The sequence below is a fragment of the Salvia splendens genome, chromosome 14 (genome assembly GCF_004379255.2).
Source record: "Salvia splendens isolate huo1 chromosome 14, SspV2, whole genome shotgun sequence".
Lineage (NCBI taxonomy): Eukaryota > Viridiplantae > Streptophyta > Magnoliopsida > Lamiales > Lamiaceae > Salvia > Salvia splendens.
The window spans coordinates 10,742,221-10,769,175 of NC_056045.1; the positions used below are offsets into that span (position 1 = coordinate 10,742,221).

Genomic DNA, 26,955 nt, shown 5'->3' on the forward strand with positions numbered 1-26,955 from the left:
GTTCGAAGCTCGGACCTCTTTGTTTTCTGGATATTTCTATGTTTTTATGCAAGTTTCGTTTTAGCTTTAAGCCGATTGTGTTGATCTTTGTTTGTTGATTATGTTTACTTGAATTCTGAGTTGGATTGTTGGAGTTGGTTGTTTTCGAGGTTGTTTTCTGGATTATTGCAGGTTCGTGGTTGGATCTGGGAGAATGGAGTTTGTTTGTGGATGAATTGGGTTTTTAACTTGCTGATGTTGTAAGGTTGTCTGTGATTGTTGGGATTTGGAGTTGATCTGAGCAGATCTGTGAGAATCGGAGTTATGGAGTTGATTTTGCTGGGTGTTGAGTTCGGATGGCTTGGATCCGGAGTGGATTAAGCATTCGACGTAAATCTGAGCCGTGTTGATTTAATTTTATGCCTAGCCTACGTGTTTTCATTTCATTTCGCCTAGTTTATGTAGATCTGACGTACGTCCGATTCGTAGCAAGTTTCCGGCGTCCCGATTTCTATATTCTGTTCGAATCTAGGAGTATGCTCTGTTTTCTTCATTTACGCGTCTGAGTTGGTTAGGAAATTGCATGAGTTTGTTAGTTGCAACCTTTTCCGTACTTACCTTATTTGAATGTCATGGTCCCCACTTTTTAATTCTCTCTGCCTAGTCATATTTAGTCAGTCATTTACACGGTCTAGTGAGTAATTGTTTCTTTCGGCGTTGATGTCTGATTTTATAAGTGTTCTGTGTCCTAGGTCTAGCATTTAATTTCCGTGCCTAGGTCTAGTGGTAGTTTAAACCTCAACCCTTTTGCGTGGCAGCAGCCGCTTGTTTCCTGAGTCTCTAAGCACTACTTCACGACTCCATCTTCGTGGGATCGACCCCACTTCCCTATACTAATCCATAGTATTTGGGTTGAGGGATTTAATTTTTGAAGGAGAGTTGAGTGTGTCCAACGACAAAAACACTCTGTGTTCCTTGAGTTCCTGGACCTAGTGATCCAGCGGATTTAAGAAGCGCGGTGTCTTGACCAAGCACTCGCATAGTTTTCCCTGTAAGCACACGAAGACACGATCCGACTCTCTCTCACTTCAAATGGCGCCGTTGCCGGGGATAGAGGGCTTGCTTAGTGTTAGTGTTCAGAGTCTGTGGTGTAAATAATTTTTACTTGTTTTCTTTCTCTTTTGTTTGTAGTTTATGAGCAGAGGCTCAGGATCTACCTATCGGAGCAACTCGTCTGGGAGGAAACACGGCCAGTTTAATTGGCGGGTTAAGGACACAGCCTCTACTGTGACCACCAGATCAGGGTTCACCATAGGAGATCCGTTTCCGAGTGAATTCACTAGCGACGAATCTTGGACGTCGTCAGGACGCGAAGATCTAGAGTCCCCACCCGAATCAGAAACAGAGTCAGAAACAGGGGAAGCAGATGAAGTAGTCATGGCGCAGGTAGTAGATCCAGATCCAGAGATCGGCTCTCTCACTGCCCACTTAGATGGAGAGCCAGCACAAGCCATAGTGATGAATCCACGCCAGAGAACTATTGAGATCAAGACAAACGTGCTCGGCATCTTGCCGACGTTCTCTGGGCGTAGAAATGAGTGTCCGTATGAGTTCTTAAATGAATTCAGTAAGTTGTGTGGTATTCAGAAGAGGCCGAATGATGCAACAGAGGAGGATTATCGCCTACGTGCGATTCCGTTTACCTTGAAGGGGGAAGCTAACACGTGGTTATTAAGGTTGCCCCCGGATTCTATCCGCACATGGAGGGATTTCAAATTGGAGTTCCTAGATTATTTCTTCCCATCCAACAAGACGAATGCACTGAAGAAAGAAATATTAGAGTGTAAGCAGGATTACGAAGAATCCTTGAGTCAGTATTGGTCGAGATTTAAGGGGTTGTTGGATGCATGCCCAAACCACCGAATGATAGAGGCAGAGACCTACTCTCTGTTTTACGAAGGAGCGACTCATAAGTCAAAGGACTTAATGAATTCCTCGAGTGGGGGGAATTTCACAAGAAAGAGGGGAAGTGAAGCAAGGGAAATCCTGGGAAAGTTGATCGACGCTAAGAAGGCGTACGATAACCCTAGGAATGCAGTAAGAAGAGGGTCGGTGCATGCCGTAAGAGAGCGAGAAGATGATAAAGTGGAGGCAAGGATTAATAAGCTCGAGAAGGCTCTTTTGAACGCGATTGAGAAGACGAATCCACTGACTTCACAAGGGAAGGAGAAATCTCCTGGTCCAGGAGATAGTCAAATTCAGCAATATTACGGGACCCAGGAAGGAGATTATCAGGCCCAGGTCAGTGCAATGGGTAGTTGGAATCCCGATGGGAGCTGGAATCCAGGAAGACAGAGAGATGCACCTTGGAGGAATCATCCGAATTCAGATGGACTGACAATGAGCAGAATCAGCCAGCACCACAACAAAGTCAGCAGTTTGCACCTCAGCTCGAAAGGCAAGGTAACTGGTCAGGAAGGAATCAAAAGGGGTAGGGCAACTGGATCAATCGGAACCAAGGAGACCACTCAAGCTGGGGGAATAGAAATTAGAATAATCAAGGGAACTCTTATGTGCCACCGCACCAAAGAAATTTTTAGAACAATTACCAGGGCCAAGGAAATCAATACAACAGCTCTTCAGACGGTCAAGGTAACGCTCGTCAGAATCAAGCGAGTGGACCGACTCTGAGTATAGGGCCAGGGTCCAGTCAACCACGAAAGTCACCAAAGAGTATCGATGATATGGTGCACGACCTCGTCAGTTCTCAGCAACATATGCAAAGCAACCTGCAATCGAACAATGACGTAGTGCACAAGCTTCAAGATGCTCAACAGGAGCAAAAGGCAGCCATGGATATGCTGGCTAAACAATTGTCCCAGATAGCCACTTCTTTGAGTGATATGAGGGGAAATGAGGGAAAGATTCCCGCCTCCGTAAGGCCACCAGATAGGGTGAATATAAGTCAGGTTACCTTGAGATCCGGGAAGGCATATGATGGGCGAGTGGTAAGAACGAAGGAAGCGATAAGCCTCAAGGAAGGTCTAGGGACTCGGAAGGAGAACGTTCCTTGGTCAAGGATGACCTTAAGATAGGAGACTTGGAGAAACCCTTGCCTGAGTCAACTGAACCATTCTTCCTCGATCCAGAGTCAGTGTTTGAGAACGAGGCAGTAAGGGAGGAGACTGGAGAATTCTCAGCCGAAGGCTCTCCAGGAGCAGGAAAACGACTGAAGCCTTTCCCAAGCCGGGGGGAAGCCAAGAAGAAGAAGGAAGAGCCGGTGGATTTCATGGACATTTTTGGGAAACTAGAAATTAATCTACCATTCCTGCAGGCCTTGAAATTGCCGGTGTTTAACAAGTTCATCAAGGAATTTATAGCTAGAAAGGCTAGACCCAGTGGAAAAATTTTGATAGGCGAGAATGTCTCGGCAGTGATTCAGAAGCGGAGGATGCCTTCGAAATGCAATGATCCAGGTATGTTTACCTTACCCATCTTTATTGGTGATGTGAAAATCGAGCATGCTATGTGTGATTTAGGTGCGTCGATAAATGTGTTACCACTGTCTATATACAAGAAGTTAGTAGGGGTAGGCATGGTGGACACGAAAGTTGTGATCCAATTGGCAGACAGGTCATGCATTTGTCCTGAAGGAGTGCTTGAGAATGTGATAGTGAAGGTACATGATTTCTTGTACCCAGCTGATTTTCATGTGATTAGGATGAGTGATAATGAGTCTGCAGAGTCTGGCGGAGTACTTCTAGGGAGACCTTTCCTGCGTACCGCTAAAACTATCATTGATGTTTTTGACGGTACTATCTGCCTTGATTACAATGGGGAGAAATATACATTCAGCATAGATGAGGCAATGAAAAGACCTCTTGACGTTGAAAATTTGCATGCTATAGATGTTATTAACCCCTTGGTCCAGGAATATCTTGAGACAGAGTTAATGCAGGAACAGATCGAGAATTCAGAGATGAGTTATGCCATTGATAGAGAAGTAGCCAGTTGGTGTCAAGCGATGAACACAAGTGAGTTATTGGATGAGGAACTAGCGGAAGCAATTCTGGAATCCTGTTCAAGTCCGGAGCTAGCTAGGTCAAGGAAGACACCTTATGTGGCGAGCATGGACAGTTCTACTGAGTCTAAGAAGGGAATGACAACAGAACAAAACCCCTTGCCCCAGGAAAAAGATGTCCCCAAGAAAGAATTGAAAACACTTCCACCTGGGCTCAAGTATGCGTATATGGAGGAGAACGAAAACTTCCCGGTGATTATTAACAGCAGCTTGACCGAGGGGCAAGAAGAGGAACTGCTGAATGTAATCAGGAGAAACAAGAAAGCCATTGGGTGGACGCTCTCTGACTTGGTTGGAATCAGTCCAGATATGTGCATGCATCACATTCGTTTAGAAGAAGGAGCAAAGGCCTGTAGGGATCCGCAACGCAAGTTGAATCCGAACATGAGGGAAGAAGTGCTGAATGAAGTATTGAAGCTGCTATCCTTAGGAATCATATATTCCATACCAGACAGTGAATGGGTTAGTCCCGTACATATGGTACCCAAGAAGTCAGGTATACAGGTAGTTAAGAACGATAAAAATGAATTGGCCCCCACTCGACTTGTTACTGGGTGGAGGATGTGTATTGACTACCGGAAGCTGAACGAGGCTACTAAGAAGGATCACTTCCCGTTACCTTTCATTGACCAGATGTTGGAGAGGCTGGCGGGCAAGCAATATTTCTGTTTCCTGGACGGATATAGTGGGTATTTTCAAATCTATGTGGATCCCGAGGATCAAGAGAAGACAACTTTCACGTGTCCCTTTAGAACGTATGCTTATAGGAGGATGCCGTTTGGTCTCTGCAATGCGCCAGGGACTTTTCAGCGGTGTATGATGAGTATTTTCTCGGATCTCCTAGAGGATTGCATTGAGATTTTTATGGATGACTTCACGTTGTAAGGGAATTCATTTGACTCATGTTTGGCAAGTTTGGATATAGTGCTGAGGAGGTGCCAGGAAAAGCATTTGGTTTTGAATTTCGAGAAATGCCACTTTATGGTCCCTGAAGGAATTGTCCTAGGGCATGTGGTATCGGAAAGAGACATACAGGTAGATCAAGCAAAAATCGATGTCATCTCAAAACTGCCTTACCCGACGAATCAGAAAGAGGTGAGAGGATTCCTAGGGCATGCAGGATTTTATAGGAGGTTTATAAAGGATTTCGCGAGGATTGCTCAACCACTCACTCACTTATTGCATAACGATGTGGAGTTTGTGTTCGATGAGGAGTGCAAAAAGGCTTTTCAGTTGTTGAAAGATAGACTAATATCTGCCCCCATTATTAGAGCACCCGACTGGAATCTACCCTTTGAAATTATGTGTGACGCAAGCGACTATGCCGTGGGAGCGGTGTTAGGTCAAAGAATTGATGGAAAAACTATGTGATCTTTTATGCATCCAAAACACTGAATCAAGCTCAGAAGAATTATGACACCACCGAAAAAGAAATGCTGGCGGTGGTATACTCATTTGAGAAGTTTTGCCCGTACTTGCTGGGGTCGAAGGTGATCGTTTTCACGGACCACGCGGCTATTAAGTACTTGCTGGCGAAGAAGGAGTCTAAACCAAGATTAATCCGTTGGGTATTACTTTTACAAAAATTTGATTGGGAAGTTAAGGACAAGAAAGGAACTGAGAACAAGGTGGCTGACCACCTAAGTCGTATTTTTCAAGGGGAGACCGAGGAAGCAATTCCAGATACATTTCCCAAGGAACATTTGTACTATCTGGAAGAATTTCCTAGACCCATCAATTGGGAAAAGCTCATGGCATTAATAGGTCCAGGGGATGCCGAGAAAGGGAAATGTCAGACAAATGCTGAGCCATGGTTCGCGGACCTGGCAAATTACTTAGTCACTGGAGAGGTGCCCAGTTCCCAAGTAATCTCCCGGGCCCAGAAGATGAAATTGAAGAGCGAGGCCAAGTACTATTTCTGGGATGACCCGTATTTGTGGCGAATGGGAGCCGACCAAGTAATCCGGAGGTGTATCCCGGAGTGGGAACAGAGGGATGTGCTGAATCATTGCCATGCCCTAGCGTGTGGAGGTCACTTTGGACCTAGGAAGACCGCAAGGAAGGTGTTGGACAGTGGGTTTTACTGGCCTACGTTGAATAAGGATGCTTTTAAATTTTGTCAGAACTGTGTGAGGTGTCAACAGACCGGGGGAATCTCCAGGAGGGACAAAATGCCACAAGTTCCCATAATTGTATGTGAGATCTTTGATGTCTGGGGGATGGACTTCATGGGTCCATTTCCGTCTTCATACGGGAACACCTACGTACTTCTGGCAGTGGATTATGTTTCGAAATGGATAGAGGCAAAAGCAACCACATCGTGTGAAGCTAAAGAGGTAGCGAAGTACCTTAGAGCTAACATTTTCAACAGGTACGGAGTGCCCAGAGCTATAATATCTGACAATGGGACACATTTCCGCAACCGGACTATTGAAGCTCTAATGAGAAAGTACGGAGTTCACCATCGCCTTTCCACACCATACCATCCTCAGTCCAACGGCCAAGCAGAAATATCAAACAGAGAAATCAAAGCGATCCTGGAAAAGACAGTGAATCCGTCGAGGAAAGACTGGAGCAAGAGAATTGATGATGCATTATGGGCATACAGAACAACATATAAAACGCCCATTGGAATGTCTCCTTACAGGTTAGTTTTCGGCAAGATGTGTCACCTACCGGTGGAAATTGAGCACAGGGCGTACTGGGTGGTCAAAGAGATCAATATGAATCCTCGAGCTTGTGAGGGAGAGAGGAAACTGCAGCTCCAGGAGTTGGAAGAATTGCGACTTGAGTCTTACGAGTCAGCAATGTGGTACAAGGAAAAGACCAAGTTGTGGCATGATAAAAATCTCCGGACCAAGGAACTACAAGTTGGGCAGAAGGTTCTCCTGTTCCAGTCCCGACTCAAGTTAATGTCCGGTAAGTTAAAATCCAAATGGATTGGGCCGTACACTGTTGTGAGTTTGCGTGCAAATGGAGCAGTAGAGATCCAGGGAAGTTTTTCAAACTCTACTCCTTTTCTTGTCAATGGTCATAGGGTAAAGGTATTTAGGGATAACTCGGAGATGTGTGTAGTGGACGAAATGCCATTACGCGCACTCCCTGAATTCGCCTAGTCAGTCTGGGAAGTGAGTGTTCTTCAAAGCTCTCCTAGGTCCAGTATTCAAGGAAGTTTTACCATACCCTGACCCAGGAAATCTTGAGAACACTTGAACATAAATTGTAAATATTTAATCGCTTTCTTTAAATCAAGAAAAAAAACCAAACAAACTCAGAAAAAAATAATAATAATCTTCCAAAAATATTTTCGAAATACCAGACTCCTTAGGAATGTTTTTGATACTGTCATATCCTAGAAACGGGGAGTCTGGCGTTTCAGTTTTTTTGTTTAATATTTTTCCTAAGTATGGTTTCGCAGAAGGAATTTGCTAGGGCAAGGAGTTGAGAAGTAAAATTTTGGAGGGAGTTGGCACCGGTTCGAATTTCAAAGGACACCTTTATGGGGAGGCGTACAGTCGCTAGCGTCATGCCTGCAACCGCCTGCAAACTGTCCTCTCCCATACCTATCGGCTAATAACCGTGTTCTCCTTTTATTTTTCCTTACTCACTCTCTCTCTACATCCAAAATTCCCCAAATTTCTCTCTAGGTTTTCTTTCTCTAACCCTAATCAAAGAAATTTCTGTCCAAGTTTTTGTCAAAACTTCTACAGAATTCTTCATGGATAACAAGCAGAGTACCCGAAACACTTCAGGATCCGCCGATTCAAGTGCGGCGGCGTTTATGGCGGATATACTACAAAAATTTGGGGGGCCAGACAAGGCAATGGAGGCGTTTGCCATGTTCGCGGCGGTAATGGGGAAATCTATACCAGCCATTTCGACATCTGCCGTATCACAATCGGAAACTTCAGGGGTTTCAACACCCAAACCGGTGGCTGCCGCAGAACCCACCCCCGCTGTACCAGAAGAAGCCGTCACTGTTCAAGAACCAACCGCCGCAGAAACTCGCGAAGAAGAAGCAGATCTGACCGCGGGGTCGGAGTTGTTGGCCGTAAGTGAACCCAGGTTAGGTTCTGTCACTGAGGAGGTAAATCCTGTTATTGCCACTGTGATATTTGCTGAGAAGGAAACCCTGAATGCATCTGTGGGTATAGATCTTTCTGCGGCTGTAGGAGTTACAGAGGGGGAAACCCCTGTTTTGGAAGAATTTGCTATGGGGGAAACCCTTGTTGTTGATAGCAATGTTTCAGAGTCTAGAAGGGTTGGCGGTCATATGATGGCATGCCTGAGCTAACCAGTAGCCCAGGTGGACTCTGACTCCCTTGGCCATGCACCAAGTGAAGTAGAGATCCGCCGTAGTCAAGGCAGCATTTGCAGTGCCCATCAGATTATAACTTATGAAGGTCTGAGCGAATCGCAGGATCCGGTTCTCTATGTGCGAGGCTTTCGAACAACTTGTTTTAAACTGACCCACCTTCGGGTGGGTTATAAACTCCCAAGCGCTTTGTGGTTTGAAACCCGTGGTGAACTTAGGCGGACCTACCATCCTGTCATCCCACAAGCCCTCATCATCCTGTGTGCGTGATAACAACCCCATGCGGAGCGACCACTCTCGGATGCTCATTTCTTGTTCCTAGTTGAAAAGGCGGAAGGTAATAGAGTCGGCATCCAGATCAGTTGTAGACTTCAAACGAAAGGTCAAGAAAAACTCACGCGCTAATGCAGTTGGGACTTCAAAAAGAGCTGTGCTTCAGCAACCAGTCGAACCCGATCGCGTAGATGTACTCCCGGAATTCATCGTCGGAAGCAATCTCCTTCAGTTCCGCGGGATCATATCTCTTCCCGGACTTCGCGTACTTGCCCTGGGCACTCTTCTCTTTATACGTTGCTGCACGCTTGGGGTCAGTGAACTTTCTCATTGCATCAAGCAACTCCTTGGTCAACCAGATTTCAGTGGGTTTGAAATTGAGCTCCTCCTCAGGTTCCTCTTCGGATTCGCTAGATCGAGTAGGGCTGTTTGACTTAGCAGCATACGGAACCTTAGTGGGTGGAGGAAGAGAGGTTTCAACAGATTTTCCTTTCGATCTCTTGGTCAAGGAAGGAGCGGCCTCTTTTCCCTTCCTTTTTCTTTCAACCGCCTGACGGCGTTCTTCCTCGTTACTCTCTCCACCACTAGGTCTAGGAGAGTTGTCCTGCTCACGGGCTGCGGTCTTTGGAGAGCTTCTCCTTTCGTCTGCTGGACAGAGTCGTCAATTTCATCTATTAAGCTCCGACGAGCTTGTCTCCGGGCTTCCCTTTCATTTACCGGTGAAATCGTCCCCTCCGGGACATCAGTCAAATCCACGACTAGATTTACCCTGTCGTCGACGGTTTCCTGTACATCTTCAGTAACGAGGGCCACGCCTTCCTCAGACAGCAAAGGAGTTGCCCCCATGATATAAACAGGGGTTTCCACCCCAACCAAATCTTGTTCATTGTGGGTCTCAGTACCCACAACCTTTTCAGGGGTCCTCCCCTCATCATCGTTCTCAACAGAGACTTGGGCCTCATCGCCCCCAACACTTCTAGGGTTTCTACCCCAGCAAACTCTTCAAGAACATCAAGGGTCGCTCCCTCCAACTCTTCAACTGGGGTTTCCCCTCTACATCAACACTAGGGGTTGCCCCCTCTATAGTACCAGTAACAGACAAATTAGGGGTTTCCCCCTTAGAAACAATAGCATCAGAAATCATCGAGGCTCCCCCCTCAACAGCCTCCACTCCAGCAGGGATTTCCCCCTCTGAAACTCCAACAGTAGTAACAGGGGTTTCCCCCTCAAACACAGATGCTAACCTCTGGTCGTCGACAGTCAACTGTTCCAACCCAGCCGTCAGATCTTCCTCACCCCTTGCTCCTTCATCATTCAGGGCGCCTTGCTCAACTGCTGTGATGGTCGAGTCTGTAATCGCAGGTATAATGTCGCCTGAAATCGCTGAAACTTCGGGAAGGACAGGCGGTGGCACGGGGGTTGTTGCAGGGGGTGGTCTAGTCTGCCCCATCATCGCCGTAAACATGGCGAAGGCCTTCATTGCCTCTTCTGGGCCGCCAAATTTCTCCATTAAATCCGCCATGAACGAGGCCGCACCAGAATCAACGGATGTGGAAAAGGTTCCTGTGTTTGCTGCGTTGGCCATAGTTGGGATCTGGAAAATTTCTCAAGAACTCGGAAGAAAAATACTCCGATTAGGGTTAGTAAAAAAACGGAAATTACGAGAGAGAGTGTTTTTTTAGATAGAGAGCGAATATGAAATGGAAAATAAAAGTAAAAGCACGGAAATAGCCGGTAGGTATGGACTGGGACGGTTTTGCAGGCGGTTTGCAGACATGACGCGAGCAACCGTACGTCTCCCCATAAAGTCATCATTTGAAATTCGAACTGGCGCCACATCCTTCCAAAATTTTTCCTCAATTCCCTACCCCATGTAAATGCTCTCTGTAATTCCACACTTAGAAGAAAAGAAAAACGAAATTGGAACACCAGATTCCTAGATCAAGGATCTAACAAATGATAACTCAAGTTGCCTTCGGAGTCTGGTATTTCGAAAATATATTTGGAAGATTATTATTTTTTACTTTGTTTGGGATTTTCTTGTTTAAAGAAAAGCGATTAAATATTTACACTTTCTTTCAAGTATTCTTGAGATTCCCCGGGTCAGGGTATGGATAAAAAACTTCTCAATTTACTTGACCCAGGATTCTCCAAGAACACTTCCTTCCTAGACTGGTTAGGCGATATCAGGGAGTGCGCGTAGAGGTACTTCATCCACTACGCACAGCTCCGAGTTATCCCTGAATACCTTCACACGATGACCATTGACGAGGAAAGGCACAGAATTCGAGGTGCCTCCTTGGATCTCAACTGCTCCATTTGCGCGAAGGCCAACTATAGTATATGGTCTGATCCACTTGGATTTTAGCTTTCCAGGCATCAGCTTAAGCCTGGATTGGAACAGGAGAACTTTCTGCCCAACTTGTAGTTCCTTGGTCCGGAGATTCATATCATGCCAGAGCTTAGTCTTCTCCTTATACCACATCGCTGACTCGTAAGACTCAAGCCTCAATTCTTCCAACTCCTCGAGCTGCAGTTTCCTCTCTCCCTCACAAGCTTGAGGATTCATGTTAATCTCCTTGACCGCCCAGTATGCCTTGTACTCCAGCCCAACCGGCAAGTGGCACATTTTGCCAAACACTAACCTGTAAGGAGACATCCCAATGGGCGTTTTATATGTTGTTCTGTAAGCCCATAGTGCGTCATCAAGCCTCTTACTCCAGTCTTTCCTTGACGGATTCACCGTCTTCTCTAGTATTGCTTTGATCTCTCTATTTAATATTTCCGCCTGACCGTTAGACTGAGGATGATATGGTGTGGACAACCTGTGGTGGACTCCATATTTTTTCATCAAAGCTTCAATCGTTCGGTTCCAGAAGTGAGTTCCTTGATCCGAAATAACAGCCCTAGGCACTCCATACCTTCCAAAAAGATTAGACTTTAGAAATTTTGCCACCTTACCGGCCTCACAAGGGGTAGTAGCCTTGACCTCTATCCATTTCGACACATAATCCACCGCCACAAGGATATATGTGTTTCCGTATGAAGAAGGAAATGGCCCCATGAAATCCATTCCCCATACATCGAAGATCTCACAAACAATCACAGGGACCTGCGGCATTTCATCCCTCTTGGAAATTCCCCCTGTCTGTTGACATCTTTCACAATTTTGACAAAATTCGAAAGCATCCTTATTCAATGTAGGCCAGTAAAAACCACTGTCCAACACTTTCCTCGCGGTCTTCCTAGGTCCAAAGTGACCTCCACACGCTAGGGCATGGCAGTGATTCATCACATCTCTCTGTTCCCATTCTGGAATACACCTTCTAATTACCTGGTCGGCTCCCATTCTCCATAGATATGGGTCGTCCCAAAAGTAGTACTTGGCTTCACTTTTCAGTTTCATCTTCTGAGCTCGGGAAATTTCTTGTGAACTGGGCACCTCTTTAGTGACCAAGTAATTTGCTAGGTCTGCGAACCACGGCTCAGCATTTATCCGACATTTCCCTTTTTCGGCATCCCCTGGACCTATTAACGCCACAATCTCCTCCCAGCTGATAGGTCTAGGAAATTCTTCTATATAGTACAAATGTTCCTCGGGGAATGCATCTGGGATTGCTTCCTCGGTCTCCCCCTGGAAAATACGACTCAGGTGGTCAGCCACCTTGTTCTCAGTTCCTTTCTTGTCTTTAACCTCCCAATCAAATTCTTGTAGCAGTAACACCCAACGGATTAATCTAGGCTTGGACTCCTTCTTCGCCAGCAGGTACTTAATAGCTGCGTGGTCCGTGAAAACGATCACCTTCGTCCCAGCAAGTACGGGCGAAACTTCTCAAATGAGTATACTACCGCCAACATTTCCTTTTCAGTGGTGTCGTAGTTCTTCTAGGCTTGATTGAGCTTTTTCGACGCATAAAAAATCATATAGCTTTTCCCATCAACTCTTTGACCTTACACCGTCCCCACTGCATAGTCGCTTGCGTCACACATGATTTCAAAGGGTAGATTCCAGTCGGGCGCTCTAATAATGGGAGCAGAAACCAGTTTATCCTTCAGTAGATGAAAGGCCTTCTTGCACTCTTCATCAAAAACGAATTCCACTTCATTATGCAACAAATGAGTAAGCGGTTGAGCAATCTTCGCGAAATCCTTAATGAATCTTCTATAGAAGCCCGCATGCCCTAGGAATCCTCTCACCTCTTTCTGATTCGTCGGGTGTGGCAATTTTGAGATCACATCTACCTTTGCTCGATCCACCTGTATTCCCCTCTCTGAGACTACGTGCCCTAGGATAATTCCTTCAGGGACCATAAAGTGGCATTTCTCGAAATTAAGGACCAAATGATTTTCCTGGCACCTCCTCAACACTACATCCAAACTTGCCAAACAGGAGTCAAAAGAATTTCCAAACACCGTGAAGTCATCCATGAAAATCTCGACGCAGTCCTCCAGTAGATCCGAGAAAATACTCATCATGCACCGTTGAAAAGTGTCTGGCGCATTACACAGACCGAACGACATCCTTCTATAAGCATACGTTCCGAAGGGACACGTGAATGTAGTCTTCTCCTGGTCCTCGGGATCCACATAGATTTGGAAGTATCCACTATATCCGTCTAGGAAACAGAAATATTGTTTTCCTGCCAGCCTCTCCAGCATCTGATCAATGAATGGAAGCGGGAAATGATCTTTCCTTGCCGCTTCGTTCAGCTTTCTATAATCAATACACATCCTCCACCCAGTAACAAGTCGAGTGGGAACCAATTCATTCTTGTCATTCTTGACAACCTGAATCCCTGATTTTTTTGGTACCATGTGAACCGGGCTGACCCACTTACTGTCCGGGATAGAGTAGATAATTCCCAAGGAGAGTAACTTCAAGACTTCTTTCAGGACTTCCTCTCTCATCTTCGGATTAAGCTTACGCTGTGGGTCCCTGCAGGCTTTTGCTCATTCCTCCAAGCGGATATGATGTATGCACAAATTTGGACTAATTCCTACCAGGTCAGAGAGAGTCCATCCAATAGCTTTCTTGTTTCTCCGGATCACCTCTAGCAGTTCCTCTTCTTGTCCTCCGGTCAAACTGCTATTAATAATCACAGGGAAGGTTTCATTCCCCCCTAGATAAGCATACTAGAGGCCCGGTGGAAGTGTTTTTAGTTCTTTCTTTGGAATGTTCTTTTCTTGGGGCAAGGATTTTTTTCTGTTGTTTCGGTAGTCATTTCCTTTGTCGACCCAGCAGAACCTTCCACGCTCGCCACATAAGGTGTCTCCCTTGATCTAGCTACTACGGGTTTTGCACAGAATTCCAGAATTGCTTCAGCTAACCCTTCATCTGATAATTCACTCGTTTTCATGGCTTCACACCAACTGGCTACTTCTCTATCAATGGCATGACTCATCTCGGAATTCTCGATCAGTACCTGCATTAATTCTGTCTCTAGATATTCCTGGACCAGGGGGTTAATGACATCTATAGCATGCAAATTTTCCATATCAAGGGGTTTCTTCAACGCCTCGTCTATGTTGAATGTATACTTTTACCCATTGTAGTCAAGGCATATAGTTCCATCAAAAACATCAATTATGGTCTTGGCTGTGCGAAGAAAAGGTCTCCCTAGAAGTACTCCGCCTGACTCTGCAGACTCATCGTCACTCATCTTTATCACATGAAAATCAGCTGGGTACAAGAAATCATGTACTCTGACTATCACATTCTCAAACACTCTTTCAGGGCAGATACACGACCTATCCGCTAGTTGGATCACAACTTTCGTGTCCACCATGCTTACCCCCACTAATTTCTTGTATATGGAAAGTGGTAACCCATTTATCGACGCACCTAGGTCACACATAGCATGCTCGATTTTAACATCACCAATAGAGATGGGCAAGGTAAACATGCCTGGGTCATTGCATTTCGAAGGCATCTTCCTCTTCTGAATCACATCGGAGACGTTCTCACCTATCAAAATTTTTCCACTGGGTCTAGCCTTCCCAACTATAAATTCCTTGATGAATTTGCTAAATACTGGCAATTTCAGAGCCTGTAAGAACGGTAGATTGATTTCCAACTTCCCAAAAATATCCATGAAGTCTACCGGCTCCTCCTTCTTCTTTTTGGCTTTCCCCCGGCTTGGGAAGGGCTTCAGTCGCTTCCCCGCTCCTATAGAACTTTCAGCTGATAACTCTCCAGTTTCCTTTCCTATTGCCTCACTTCCCAACTCCGGCTCTGGATCGAGGAAGAATGGTTCAATTGGTCTAGGCAATGGTCTCCAAATCTCCTGCCTTAAGCTCATCTTTAACCAAGGGACGATCTCCCTTTAAGTGTCTGGGTCTAGGAATTGTATCTTCTCCCTCCATGTCCTCCTTGGGGTCTGTCGTCTCCTTCGTTCTTACCACCGGCCCTTCATATCCTTTTCCGGATCTCAGGGTAATTTGACTTATATTAGCTCTATCAGGTGGCCTTACTGAGGCGGGAATCTTGCCTTCATTTCCACTCATCTCGTTCAAGGAAGTGGCTATCTATGACAATTGCTTTGCCAGCATATCCATTGCTGCCTTTTGCTCCTGTTGAGCGTCTTGAAGCTTGTGCACTACGTCATTGTTCGATTGCAAGTTGTTCTGCATATGCTGCTGGGAACTGACGAGGTCGTGTACCATATCGTCGATACTCTTTGGTGGCTTCGGGGGCTGACTGGGCCCTGGCCCTATACTCAGAGTCGGTCCACTCACTTGATTCTGACGAGCGTTTCCTTGACCTTGGTAATTGTTTTGATAATTCCTCTGGTGCGGTGGTACATAGGAGTTCCCTTGATTATTCTGGTTTCTGTTTCCCTAGCTAGAGTGGTCTCCTTAGTTCCGATTGATCCAGTTGCCCTGCCCTTATTGGTTTCTTCCTAACCAGTTACCTTGTCTCTCGGGCTGAGGTGCAAACTGCAAATTCTGTTGTGGTGCTGGCTGGTTCTGTTCGTTGTCAGTCCTTCTGAAATTAGGATGGTTCCTCCAGGGTGCATCTCTCTGTCTCCCTGGGTTCCAGCTCCCATCGGGATTCCAACTTCCCATTGCATTGACTTGGGCCTGATAATCTCCTTCCTGGGTCCCGTAATATTGCTGAACTTGATTATCTCCTGGACCAGGAGATTTCTCCTTTCCTTGTGAAGCTAGTGGATTTGTCTTTTCAATAGCGTTCAAAAGAGCTTTCTCGAGCCTGTCGATCCTTGCTTCTACTTTATCATCTTCTTGCTCTCTCATAGCATTTACCGATCCTCTCCTTACTGCATTTCTGGGGTTATCATATGCCTTCTTAGCGTTTATCAACTTCCCCAGAATCTCTCTCGCTTCACTTTCTTTTTTCCTGGTGAAATTCCCCCCACTCGAGGAATTCATTAAGTCCTTAGACTCAGGGGTCGCCCCTTCGTAAAACAGAGAGTAGGTCTCTGCCTCTATCATTCGGTGATTCGGGCATGCATCCAACAACCCCTTGAATCTCAACCAATACTGACTCAAAGATACGTCGTAATCCTGCTTACACTCTAATATTTCCTTTTTCAGCGCATTCGTCTTGTTGGACGGAAAGAAATAATCTAAGAATTCCAACTTGAAGTCCCTCCATGTGCGGATAGAATCCGGGGGCAACCTCAATAACCATGTGTTGGCTTCCCCCTTCAAGGCAAACGGAATCGCACGCAGGCGATAATCCTTCTCAGTCGCCTCATTCGGCCTTTTCTGTATGCCACACAATTTACTGAATTCATTCAAAAACTCATACGGACACTCATTCCTTCGCCCAGAGAATGTGGGTAGGATGCCGAGCACGTTTGTGTTTATCTCAATGGACCTCTGTCGCGGATTCAGCACTATAGCTTGAGCTGGCTCTCCATCTAGATTAGCAGTAAGCGAGCCGATCTCTGGATCTGGATCGATTATGTTCGCCATGTCCCCTGTTTCTTCCTCCTCTGTACTTGTTTCCAAAGATGATTTAGGATCCTCCCTTCCTGTTGAGTTCCAATCCTCTTCACTTTCCAAATCAAACGGAAATGGACCTCCCGTAGATAATCCCGATCTGGTGGTGACCGTAGATGCTGTGTTCTTGACTTGCCCAATAAACTGATCGTTCCTCCACTCAGATGAGTTACCACAGTATCCAAGCCGTGAGCCCCTGCTCATAAACTAGAAATAAAAGAAAAAAAAATTAAGAACTATGTACGCCAAAATCCTCTAAACACAATCACAAATTACGCCATCCATCCCCAGCAACGGCGCCATTTGAAGGGAGAGAGAGAGAGATGTGTGTTCGTGTTGTGAAAATGCGATGTGCTATGCTAGGTCGAGATACCAAGTCCTATGAATCCACTAGATCACTTGGTCTAGGAACTCAATGGAACACGGAATACTCTGTCGTTGTACACACCAAACTCCCCTTCAAAGATCCCTCAACCCGAATACTATAGATTAGTATAGGGAAGCAGGGGTCGATCCCACGAAGATGGACACGTAAGAAAGCGTTTAAAGACTCTTGACAAAGGCGGCTGCTGCCACGCAAACTGGGTAGAGGTATAACTACTACTAGACCTAGGCAAGAAATGTAAACACCAGACCTAGGAAACTGTAAACATGCTGAGATCAAACATCATCAAGACTACGGGATATTAAATTCCCTTCCAAGACCGTGTAAACGGCAACCTAATAGAACCAACCAGGAAGCATATAACAGTGGGGACCATAATTCCAGAATTAGCAAGTACAGCAGAAAGGCTGCAAATAATAACCTGAAACTCTAACTATCAACGACATGCATTTTTTATATACTCGACGGAAAATGAAGAAAACAGAGCACGTACCTAGATTCGAATAGAATATAAAAGTTGGATCGTCGGAAACTTGCAACAAACCGGAAATAACAATGATCTATATATACTCGACGGAATGAAATGAAAATACGAAGGCTAGGCATTAATTTAAACCAACTCTGCTCGGATTCACGTCGGATGCTTAATCCACTCCGGATCCAAGCGATCCGAACCAAACAACAACCTCAATCAACTCCATAACTTCCGATCTAACAGATCTAAACCGATCAACACCGAATTCAAACGATTCCACTCAACTCAGCTACGACACCAAATTCAAACCTCCGATTCAACCTGCAACAAACTCTGATCAACCCGATCCAACCATTACTCTGCACAGATTCAGTGAACAATTGCGAAACGCATCCAACACAAGTAAACTAACTCAAACTCCAGATAATCACAGAAAGGAAATCAGAAATCAACATCAACGACATGACAGAAAATTAAACTTGCATTAAACACAGAAATATTCGGTAAAAAAAATAGAGGGCCGAGCTACGAACAGCGAAGCTCGGTGAAATCTACAAAATACGAGAAAATAAAATGGAACTTGTTTCTTCGCCCTCGACAGGACGGTGTTACAACCCAACTGAAATGCGAGAAAGCGAAAAGCGAACCCAAAATGCAAACCCCCAGAATTTCCCTCTAAAGAACCCAAGTGTGTAAAAGAAAAAAGTGAGCTACGAGCCACAGACTGTTAATGAGGCCTCCACCGAGAAGATCCCTCCAGAATGCATGCTTCATTCCTTATATAGGTGCGGACATAATCTTCTAGAAGCATTCGTAGAAATCTCCATTCTACCCTTCAGCTCCGAGATTTCCTCCGTCTTGTAATTTGCTCCACAATGCTCACTCATTCGGCAGTTTCCTCGGACCATGTGATTGTCCTCTCTCTTTCCTGAACCTGACGAAATTCTTCTACACACCTGGCTCAAAACGTGTGTTAGACCCCGTAGTTATATGAATTTATCCCCTATACCTATGCATGAAATTAGCCTTATCACATACGGTTCTACAAACTTATTGAATAATGAATGCCATTTGAGTGTATTGTGCGCCTCTTTTCAAATCAATATTTTCTCTCAATGTTGAGAGGAATTGAACTGACGTGGAGAAGCATATACTACAAAAGGAGCTTCGGATATAGCCAACAAAGAGTTTCTTCTCCCGTAGCCATCACAACTCCTCCTGTAGCGGCACATTGCCTATGAGGCTATGACGAGCGTGTTTGTGATTGGCGTCGATTGGTGGAATCGGTCTGGCCGTGAACCAGTGATCCTTTTGCTGCGATATAGAGGGTTGGGCTGTTTTGAATCGGTTAATTGTTTGGCCGGAAATCGGATCAACTGGTTTGCTTCAATCCTCTCCTTTACTGCGGTGCTCCTTTGCTGCAGCCCCGCATCCGACCGCTAGAGACGCCTAGGCCGTCTACCTGTTTGATCGCCACTAGCGTACCCCTCAATTTGGCAGTACAGTACTGATTTTTTGAATAGCCAGAATAGTGCTTCAATGGTGAAAAGAGTACAAGAGTAGGGAGAAAGACGTTAATGTGAGGGAATTCGGAAACGAAAGAAGTGAAGTGTTGGGTGGAATTGGAATATGTAGAAATGGGAATAGGAAAAATTAATAGAGAATAGAAAGAAATGAAAAGTTTTCGATATTGTGTACATTTTAATGTTCAATATGCCAATTTTGTAAGTTTGATGATTATGCATTTTGTATTAATTCACTAACTTATTTTTGTATGGAATGGATCCTCTTCGGTTTCAAAAAAACGCAGCACCTCAGAGTTTAAAATGGAGCTCAAATTGAATGGAACGCAGGAGATGTAAAAATTGGCCATCCTTTTCTTGATTTTTAATTTATACACTTCTTTACTAAATGAAACGCAGATATGAAATGTAGGGTTACTTTTTCTTTTTCCGTTTGGGACTCTTCTTCAGCTAGTTTTACTCTAACATTTTCGATCTCTTCTTGTTTCTCCAGTGGTACCTCTGACTTGTTCTCAGCACTCGATGTTTCCTTTCCCTCTAACTCACTTACACCTTCTTCTTTCCCTTTCTTCTCATTCACCTCAGACCTTGCTCCGTCCTCTTGTATCTCTTTCATTATATCAGCCAGTAATGCAACCTGCTTGATCATCTCATCCATACTGGATTTCTGCTCGTCATAAGTGCGCTGCGTTTCCATCACCAATTCATCATTTGACCTCGTGCAGCTCCTCATGTTCTGTTGTGACACGATCAACCCCTCAATATCCCATTTTGTAGAATTTGCATATTGATTTTCATTCAAGGGTAGTTCAAAGCTCTGTTGAGGTTGAGGTTGATATAGATGTTGATCAAGATAAGTTTGGTCTTGGTAATAATGAGGCTCTTGAGTTTGCCAGTCACCTTCCTGCCATGTTGGAAGTTGAGCCTCCGTATCGGGTGGGTAGGTCTGATAAGGAGGACTTGGGCATGAAAGGTAATAACTGGAATAGCCAGGTTGGTATGTCGGTGGGCTGTACTCATGGTTTTGAGGTTCAGAGTGAGATTGGTAGTGTGGATATCCCATTTGCCAAGTGGGAGTTTGAGTGGAAATCGGATAGGGCTCTATAGGGTATGGGAAAGGTGGGTACTCTTCCGACCAGCTCCATTCTCACAGTGTGCATATTCCTGTTGGTACACCTCTGCTTGACCTTCGGGGTTCCAACTCCTATTTGAACTCCAGATCTCCCCTATATTTTGGCGATAACTCACTTGATCAGTCTGGAAGTGAGTTTGAATTGGGAAGACTTGAGGTTGGCTTAACTCAATCACGGATTGGAGTGTTTCCTCCAGCTTGTCAACTCGGCTCTTCAGCAGATTATCATTGTCTTCTGTGGGAGTACTCCTCGCTTTCTCTGGTTGGGCTATGACTGACTTATCGTCGTACTCCCTTTTTACATTTAGAAGCCTTTTCATGACAATCTTGGCCTTACTCAACCTGAGTTTGTAGAACCTTCTCTGCTTGATGAGTTCATTAAGTCCTTGCTCTTGGCGTCCATCCCATGATAGAACCTTGAATAGACCTCCACTTCCTGCAGATTGTGGTTTGGGCATGCATCCAGAAGACCTCTGTATCTATGCCAATATTTTCTCAGGCTTTCACCACACCCTTGGGTTGCTTCTCTGATTTCCTTTCTGAGTGCATTTGCTTTTGCTGCTGGGAAGAATTGATTCAGGAAATCCCCTTTGAAATCTGACCATGTGCTGATGTTGTTGGACTCCAATCCTCTAAACCAAGCATCTGCTTCGCCTTTCAAAGCGAGGGGAATAGTTCTCGGCTTGAAATCCTCTTCACTTGACCCATTTGGCCTTTTTTGCACTCTGTAAATTTTGTCGAACTCACAAATGAATTCAATTGGACTCTCAACACTAGCTCCCAAAAAGGTCGGTAAGATGGTAAGTACTTCTGGGTTCACATATTACGCTTCCTGCCCCTTAGTGATGATAGATATGGCAGATGTTCGTTCATTCACTGAATGGGCATAGAGTGAGCCTAACTCCAGATCATCCTCATGGTCACGAACCATGGTAGGTTCCTTCTGGACTTCCTCCTTGTCTGGGGTGGTTATCGATTCATACAGACTCACAAAGGTGATGTCCTTACTTTCTTCACAGTTGGCATCCGAGTTGATTAGTGGAGTGGGAAGTGATTTGTCTTGGACGGTGTTTGGCTCCACTCCTTCTTCTTCCTCTATTCGCCTCCTGGACTCGGTGCCTTCGAACTGGGGAAAACAAAAAACAACAAAAAGCTTATTTACAGAATGTAAATTCTCAAGAAAAACCTAAGACGCTCCGCTCATCTAGGTGCTAGCTTAATCCAGCAGTCCCTTTGGTCACACCAGCAGGGGAAAACGCTTGATCCACATAGACATGGACATCGATTCTCCACTGTTGTCGCCCTGAGCTATCTCTTCACTGAAATCAAAACAATAAATTGGAAAAAACAATAAAAATATTTACACTCAAAGTGTCTTACAGCAAATGTAGGGTAAACACCATCATCCCCGACAACGTCACCATTTGAAAGGTTGTCCTTCAGGCTCTTCTGATTCTCTCTTCATTCTATTATCGTTGTGGCTTGCTCAAGTTGGATTGTCGAACTGATCCGGTTAGCCAATTGTGTGCCATTCTACCTGTGAGGACAGGTTAGTGGATCCAGTAAATATTTGTCCTGATCAACTCAACCTACTCCTACTCTAGTGAGATGAAAGGAAGAACTCGAAAGCGTGCTTTCAAAACCTTAACCCACAATACTATTAATTAGTATAGGGAAGTAAGGATCGATCCCACAGAGATTATGTGTTTAACATTTGCTTGCGAGACACGGAATGAGAATGGCTGCTGCCGCGCTTTACTACGGTGAGTTAAGTTAACTACGGGACTTGAGAAATTAAATCTACTCAACTAATCAATTCATGAAATCTTAACTAGTCTACTTTATCAACTTAATCGAATTTTCTATAAATGGACAAACAGAATAAACGGGGGACTGTCAGTCCCCTGCAAAGTGTACGATAAAGTAAAAACTTTTTAACAACTTCATCTTCTTCACATAATCAACATGAAAAACTGAGCAAAGAACAAATCTGAAAATTCTACGGAAGACGAAACATCAAACAACTCATAGAATTGAATCCACTCCTAAGATCTAAACAGCAACTGCGTAAAGAAACTAACCCATAATCATGCAGAAATGAAACATAGACACCTAGATCTAAACCTCCTAAGGCAACTCATATATAAAACATCAGATCTGACTCAATTAATGCACAACGAAACACTCTTAGCTAAGACATGAGTCGGAAAACATAAATCGAAGGCAGAACAGAAGTATCATGCACGAAACAGAACACATCAGCTGGAAACGAAAGCATAACTTCAAATCTACTAAATCAAAACATCAAAAGTCAATAACATCCAAAAGTGAACTGAAAACAAACTATGAAAGCAGGAAATTGTTTCATCACTTCTTCTCGAAGTGGAATAGCAAGAACAGAATGATAACAGTGCAGAAAACTACCACCAAAAGCTAACTAAACTAGACTAAACTAAAACAGGACCAAGTATGTGAGAAAACAGGAAGATGAAGTGTTTGGAGCTCCCAATTCCAACTCTAGAAGAGAGCTGAAAACTAATGAGTAACACCGATCGAAGCCCCCTTCCTTCCTCCTTCTCCATGTCTATTTATAGGAAGACATGATGTTTGGATCCTTAGGGCATTTGTTCTTTGAAAGGTCATCTTTACCCTTTGCCCTTGAGGATTTTTTCTTGTGCGACGCATTAGTCTTCTCATTTGGGTGCTCTGTTGCGAGTCATTTGCTTCAACTTGATCCATTTGTGCAGCAATTTGGCTTCTTCTCCTGATCCATTCGCCCGCCCAGTTGATCAACTCAGTTTCTGAACATGGCGGACTTACACACACACCTGGCTCAAAATTGGACGTTAGTTTACAGAATTTGATAGTTTACAGAATTTGATGCAGTTTTAAGGTAGGAAACATGCGTGAAACGAGCCTCATCACAACTTAAGAAAGTTAGCAATTGATCACACCCCTAACATAATAGATATACTCTTATTAAATTTTTAAAAAGATATGGTAATTCGGGTATACCCGATCGGGTATCGGGTCCAAAAATTCCATACCCGAACCTGATCCTGAACCCCAAAAAATCGGGTATCGGGTATCCAATTAATCAAGTTTTTTGGTTTGGATATCGGATATTGGATACCCGATATCCATTTTGCCCGATATCCATTTTGATTGCCCTAATTCAAATTATACTCCCACCGTCCAAAGATAAGCGAAACACTTCTTTTGGACACGAAATTTAAGGAATTGATATTTAAATAGTTAAAGTAGAGAGCGTAAAGTATGAGAAAGAGAAAAGCAGAGAAGTAAAGAGAGAACAAAGTATGTGGCAAATAAAGTAAGAGATGAAACTTTTTGCTAAAAAGGGAAATGACTCACTTATAGTGGGAAATCCCGAAAAGGAATATGACTCGCTTATCTTGGGACGGAGGGAGTATGATTTTTTCCTCTTTGATCTTTAGTCGCATAGAATCCTTTATTTGTTTATCTTATTCTAATTATGCCGCACTCTTTGATCCTTAGTCACGGATCTCTTTTTTTAAATGTTTATGATGTTATGAATACTTATTGTAATTAACACTTATTCTTAACTATGAACTTCATTCTTTTCATCCTTTTTTTTTTATAATCTGCTTCGCTTAGAATTTATATTCACTATTTGAAAATCTTATGTCCCGTGCATAACACGAGTGATAACACTAGTTTGAAGAACCACTTAGTATACTTTTTTTCTACATTTAGCAGATGGACTTACAAGTATAAAACAATATAGAAAATAAATCCAACATTCCACTTATTTTCTCTCTTATTTTCATAAACTCAAATAATTTCTAAAAATCCGTGTCGAGTCAAAATGACTCTTTAAATGATGGACGTTGGAAGTACTGACAATACTATAATAAGTTCCAAATTGATATTCGACAGTGCAAGTTTTGATGACTTAGCACAACTTAAGATGTAAGGCCAAAGACTAAAAACATCCACAGCAGTAGACTAGCCAGCGCCCTAGACGTTCGGCTAGTCCACCATTGCATGCGGCTTACGGGAAGGACGAAAAAGCCCTAGAGGTCGTCCATGGACAAAATCGGCTAGCAACCGGCTAGCTGATTTATTTTTAATTTTATTTTATTTTATTATTTCAACTCTATATATATGGCTTGTTACACTTCATTTTATTCACACTTATTTTAACGAGTAGCTTTTCTTCCTCTCTCACTTCTCTCCAGATAAAATGAATCACAACATCGATTCCCCCAGCACTAGTGAATCACAATCGCCATACCCTAGTGCCAGCGGAGAAGGATGAAATGTCGTCAGCATGGGTGTAGGAGAAAACACCGGCAACATGGGCGGATGGGAAAACGCCGGCGGCATGGTCAGCAACATGGGTGGCGGCATGGGCGGCATGCCCAGGCTCTTCAGGGGGAACATGGGTGGCGGCATGGGCAGTATGCCCGGGTTCTTTGGGGGGTTCCCTTGGGGTTTTGGCGGGTTCCCTTCCATGGGTGGCATGGTCGGTGGCGGTGGCAACGCCGGAGCCGGTAGACCGATAACTCCCTGATCGCCGTTATGGACTATGTCTATTGACTCAGCTTAGATGGGTTGGCCGATGTAGCAGATGATCCTACTGCACCAATCATTGACCTCATCGGCGACGACATTTTCTTGTTGGATGAGTAGGTTCTTTCTCCGATCAGGGAACACACTCCTCAGCCAGTGGGAAGGGGCTAGGAGAGAAAGAAGGGGGAGTGATACTCTGGGAGGGAGGGGAAGGACGTTGCCGGCGAGTCGTCGCAGGCGGCGGGGAAGGAAATTGAGGACCAGAGGATGGTTTATAGCCCAGAGGAGTGCACTACTCTTATACAAAAGGAGAGGTAAAGTTATATAACTCCCATATTTACTTCTTTTTTTAATGAAAATCATTCTTGTTGAAAGATCCGTATTTCATTCATTTAACTTGTTCACTGATCATTACTATAATCGTGCCCTTCAATAGGCTTAGAAGAAGATATGTACATGGTAAGATTTTCCCTAATTACACAATAGGAAAATATTTCAATTCCCTTAATTATGTGATCTCAGTCAATCTTCCGTGATTTCCACCAACCTTTTTCTCATTTAATTGATTCTTTTCAACACTCTCCCTCAAGTTAAGTAATGGATCACTGATAAGTCGTATTCTAGGCCTTGGTTACTGGTCAGTATACGTGCATAATTGGCTTATATCTGCAAAACAGTTGCTAAAGTGTGCAGGGAAAGGGTTCCAGTCAGAAGGAAAGGTATCAGATAACTCAGGTGAAAAGGGCATCAGAATGTTGCTATACTGACCAGTATACATGCCAAAAAGGCTCGAGATGGAGAAGAAGGATTGTTGGGAAGATCAGTCACAAGTAAGGGCAAAAGGGTCATTTCGTGAAGAGAGTCTACCCTCAAAATCAAGGGCAGGCCTCCCTATAAAAGGAAGCCACTTGGAAAGAGGAAAAGAAGGAACCTTCACACTTAGTTAGAATTCTCTCTCGGTAGATCAGTTCCTACAACATTGTCTTACATCTTCTTATTCCTCGCCACAGCCATGGTCACCTGAGTTCCATCAGTTTGCCGGAGATCCATCGTCCTTCGTTCCAGCCAGTTTGTTGCGTAGTGATAGCAGTTCCATCGCCCGGAGTGGCAAAACAATCTTTATTTGCTTTCTTAGTTAATCGCACTTTGTTTTTCTTACGTTGGATCGGTTACATTTTCGATATTTGCTTACTTTGAAGTCTTAGTTATGATCCAAACGTTTTTATGATGTGAAGTCATTTTTGTGCATCACTTCCTGTTTATTCTGTTTCTTTCTGCCTATATAGCTTAGATCAAGTTGTTACGGTAATTTTCAAGTGTGGCAGCATGATTTCATTTCCGAATTGATAGATCTGAGTTCATGAGTTTAGATAGATGTTAGATTTTAGATCTGAAATGGTTAAGTGTGAAAGCCTAGTTTACGTGATTTCTGCCACCTTGCATGTCACCCAGTAAACGTAATTTCAGTTTCGTTAGTTTAATCTTTGATTTGGAGTTTAGATTGTAGATTTGTTCTTGTGGAGTTTGTTAACCTGAAATTCTCGTTCATTGAATCTGAGTTGTTTGATTTGTGTTAATACTTGTTGGAGAGGACAATGTCCACATCCAAATTTGGGACCACTTTTACTTTTTAGTTACTTTTTGCTTTTGTCCTTTACTTTTCTCTACTTTTTCTGCTGGTACCCTACAAATCTGTCAGCCTAGTCACCTAACTACCACTTATTCTCTGATATGCCGTTTCGCCTTTGATAGTAACCCCGTACCTCCCACATAATTTCTGAAACATAATGTTGCCTACTCTCACGTACACAGCTACATGTCGATCATCTTTCACCCCTCCTAGTCAGTAGAGTACCATCTTTAATTCTTGTCTAGGTAGAATCTCAACCCAAGCGTGGTAGCTAACCAACCCTTCCAGAATATCACCACAATTTCCAAAGCGCATTCATCTCTGTGGGATTCGACTCTTACCTCCACTATACTAATCTGTAGAAGTGGGTTGAGGAATTTCTTTGATAGCCAGGTTCCGGCTTAGCTGGGGTTTCTATCCTAATCAGTAGGATACATCCTTGCTTTAACGACACCTGAAGAAAACCTGCATCTATCAAATGGCGCCGTTATCGGGGATGAATGGCGTTATTAACTGTTATTGTGTGTGATACTTTGGCGTATATATTGTTCATAATTTTTTCCCTTTCTTTTTCTTTCAGTTTATGAAAAGCAGTTCGGCTCCTGACCAGTGGAGACCGAAAATACTCCAACGAGGGACTATA

General features: G+C 44.1%; 1 protein-coding gene across 1 annotated transcript; it reads left to right on the forward strand.

Annotated features, from left to right (window-relative positions):
- Positions 1-24,440: 24,440 nt before the first annotated feature.
- LOC121764172 (FAM10 family protein At4g22670-like) lies at positions 24,441-24,802 on the forward strand. Its single transcript, XM_042160230.1, has 2 exons — positions 24,441-24,663; positions 24,738-24,802. Exons 1-2 carry the CDS (start codon positions 24,441-24,443, stop codon positions 24,800-24,802), a joined length of 288 nt encoding a protein of 95 aa, XP_042016164.1.
- Positions 24,803-26,955: the final 2,153 nt, after the last annotated feature.

What these genes read in the sequence shown, in the direction of transcription:
- LOC121764172 (XM_042160230.1), top strand. Translation starts at nt 24,441, where the DNA reads ATGGGTGTAGGAGAAAACACCGGCAACATGGGCGGATGGGAAAACGCC. An exon ending in CGGTGGCAACGCCGGAGCCG is followed by an intron (nt 24,664 to 24,737) that starts GTAGACCGATAA and finishes TGGCCGATGTAG; the next exon opens with CAGATGATCCTACTGCACCA.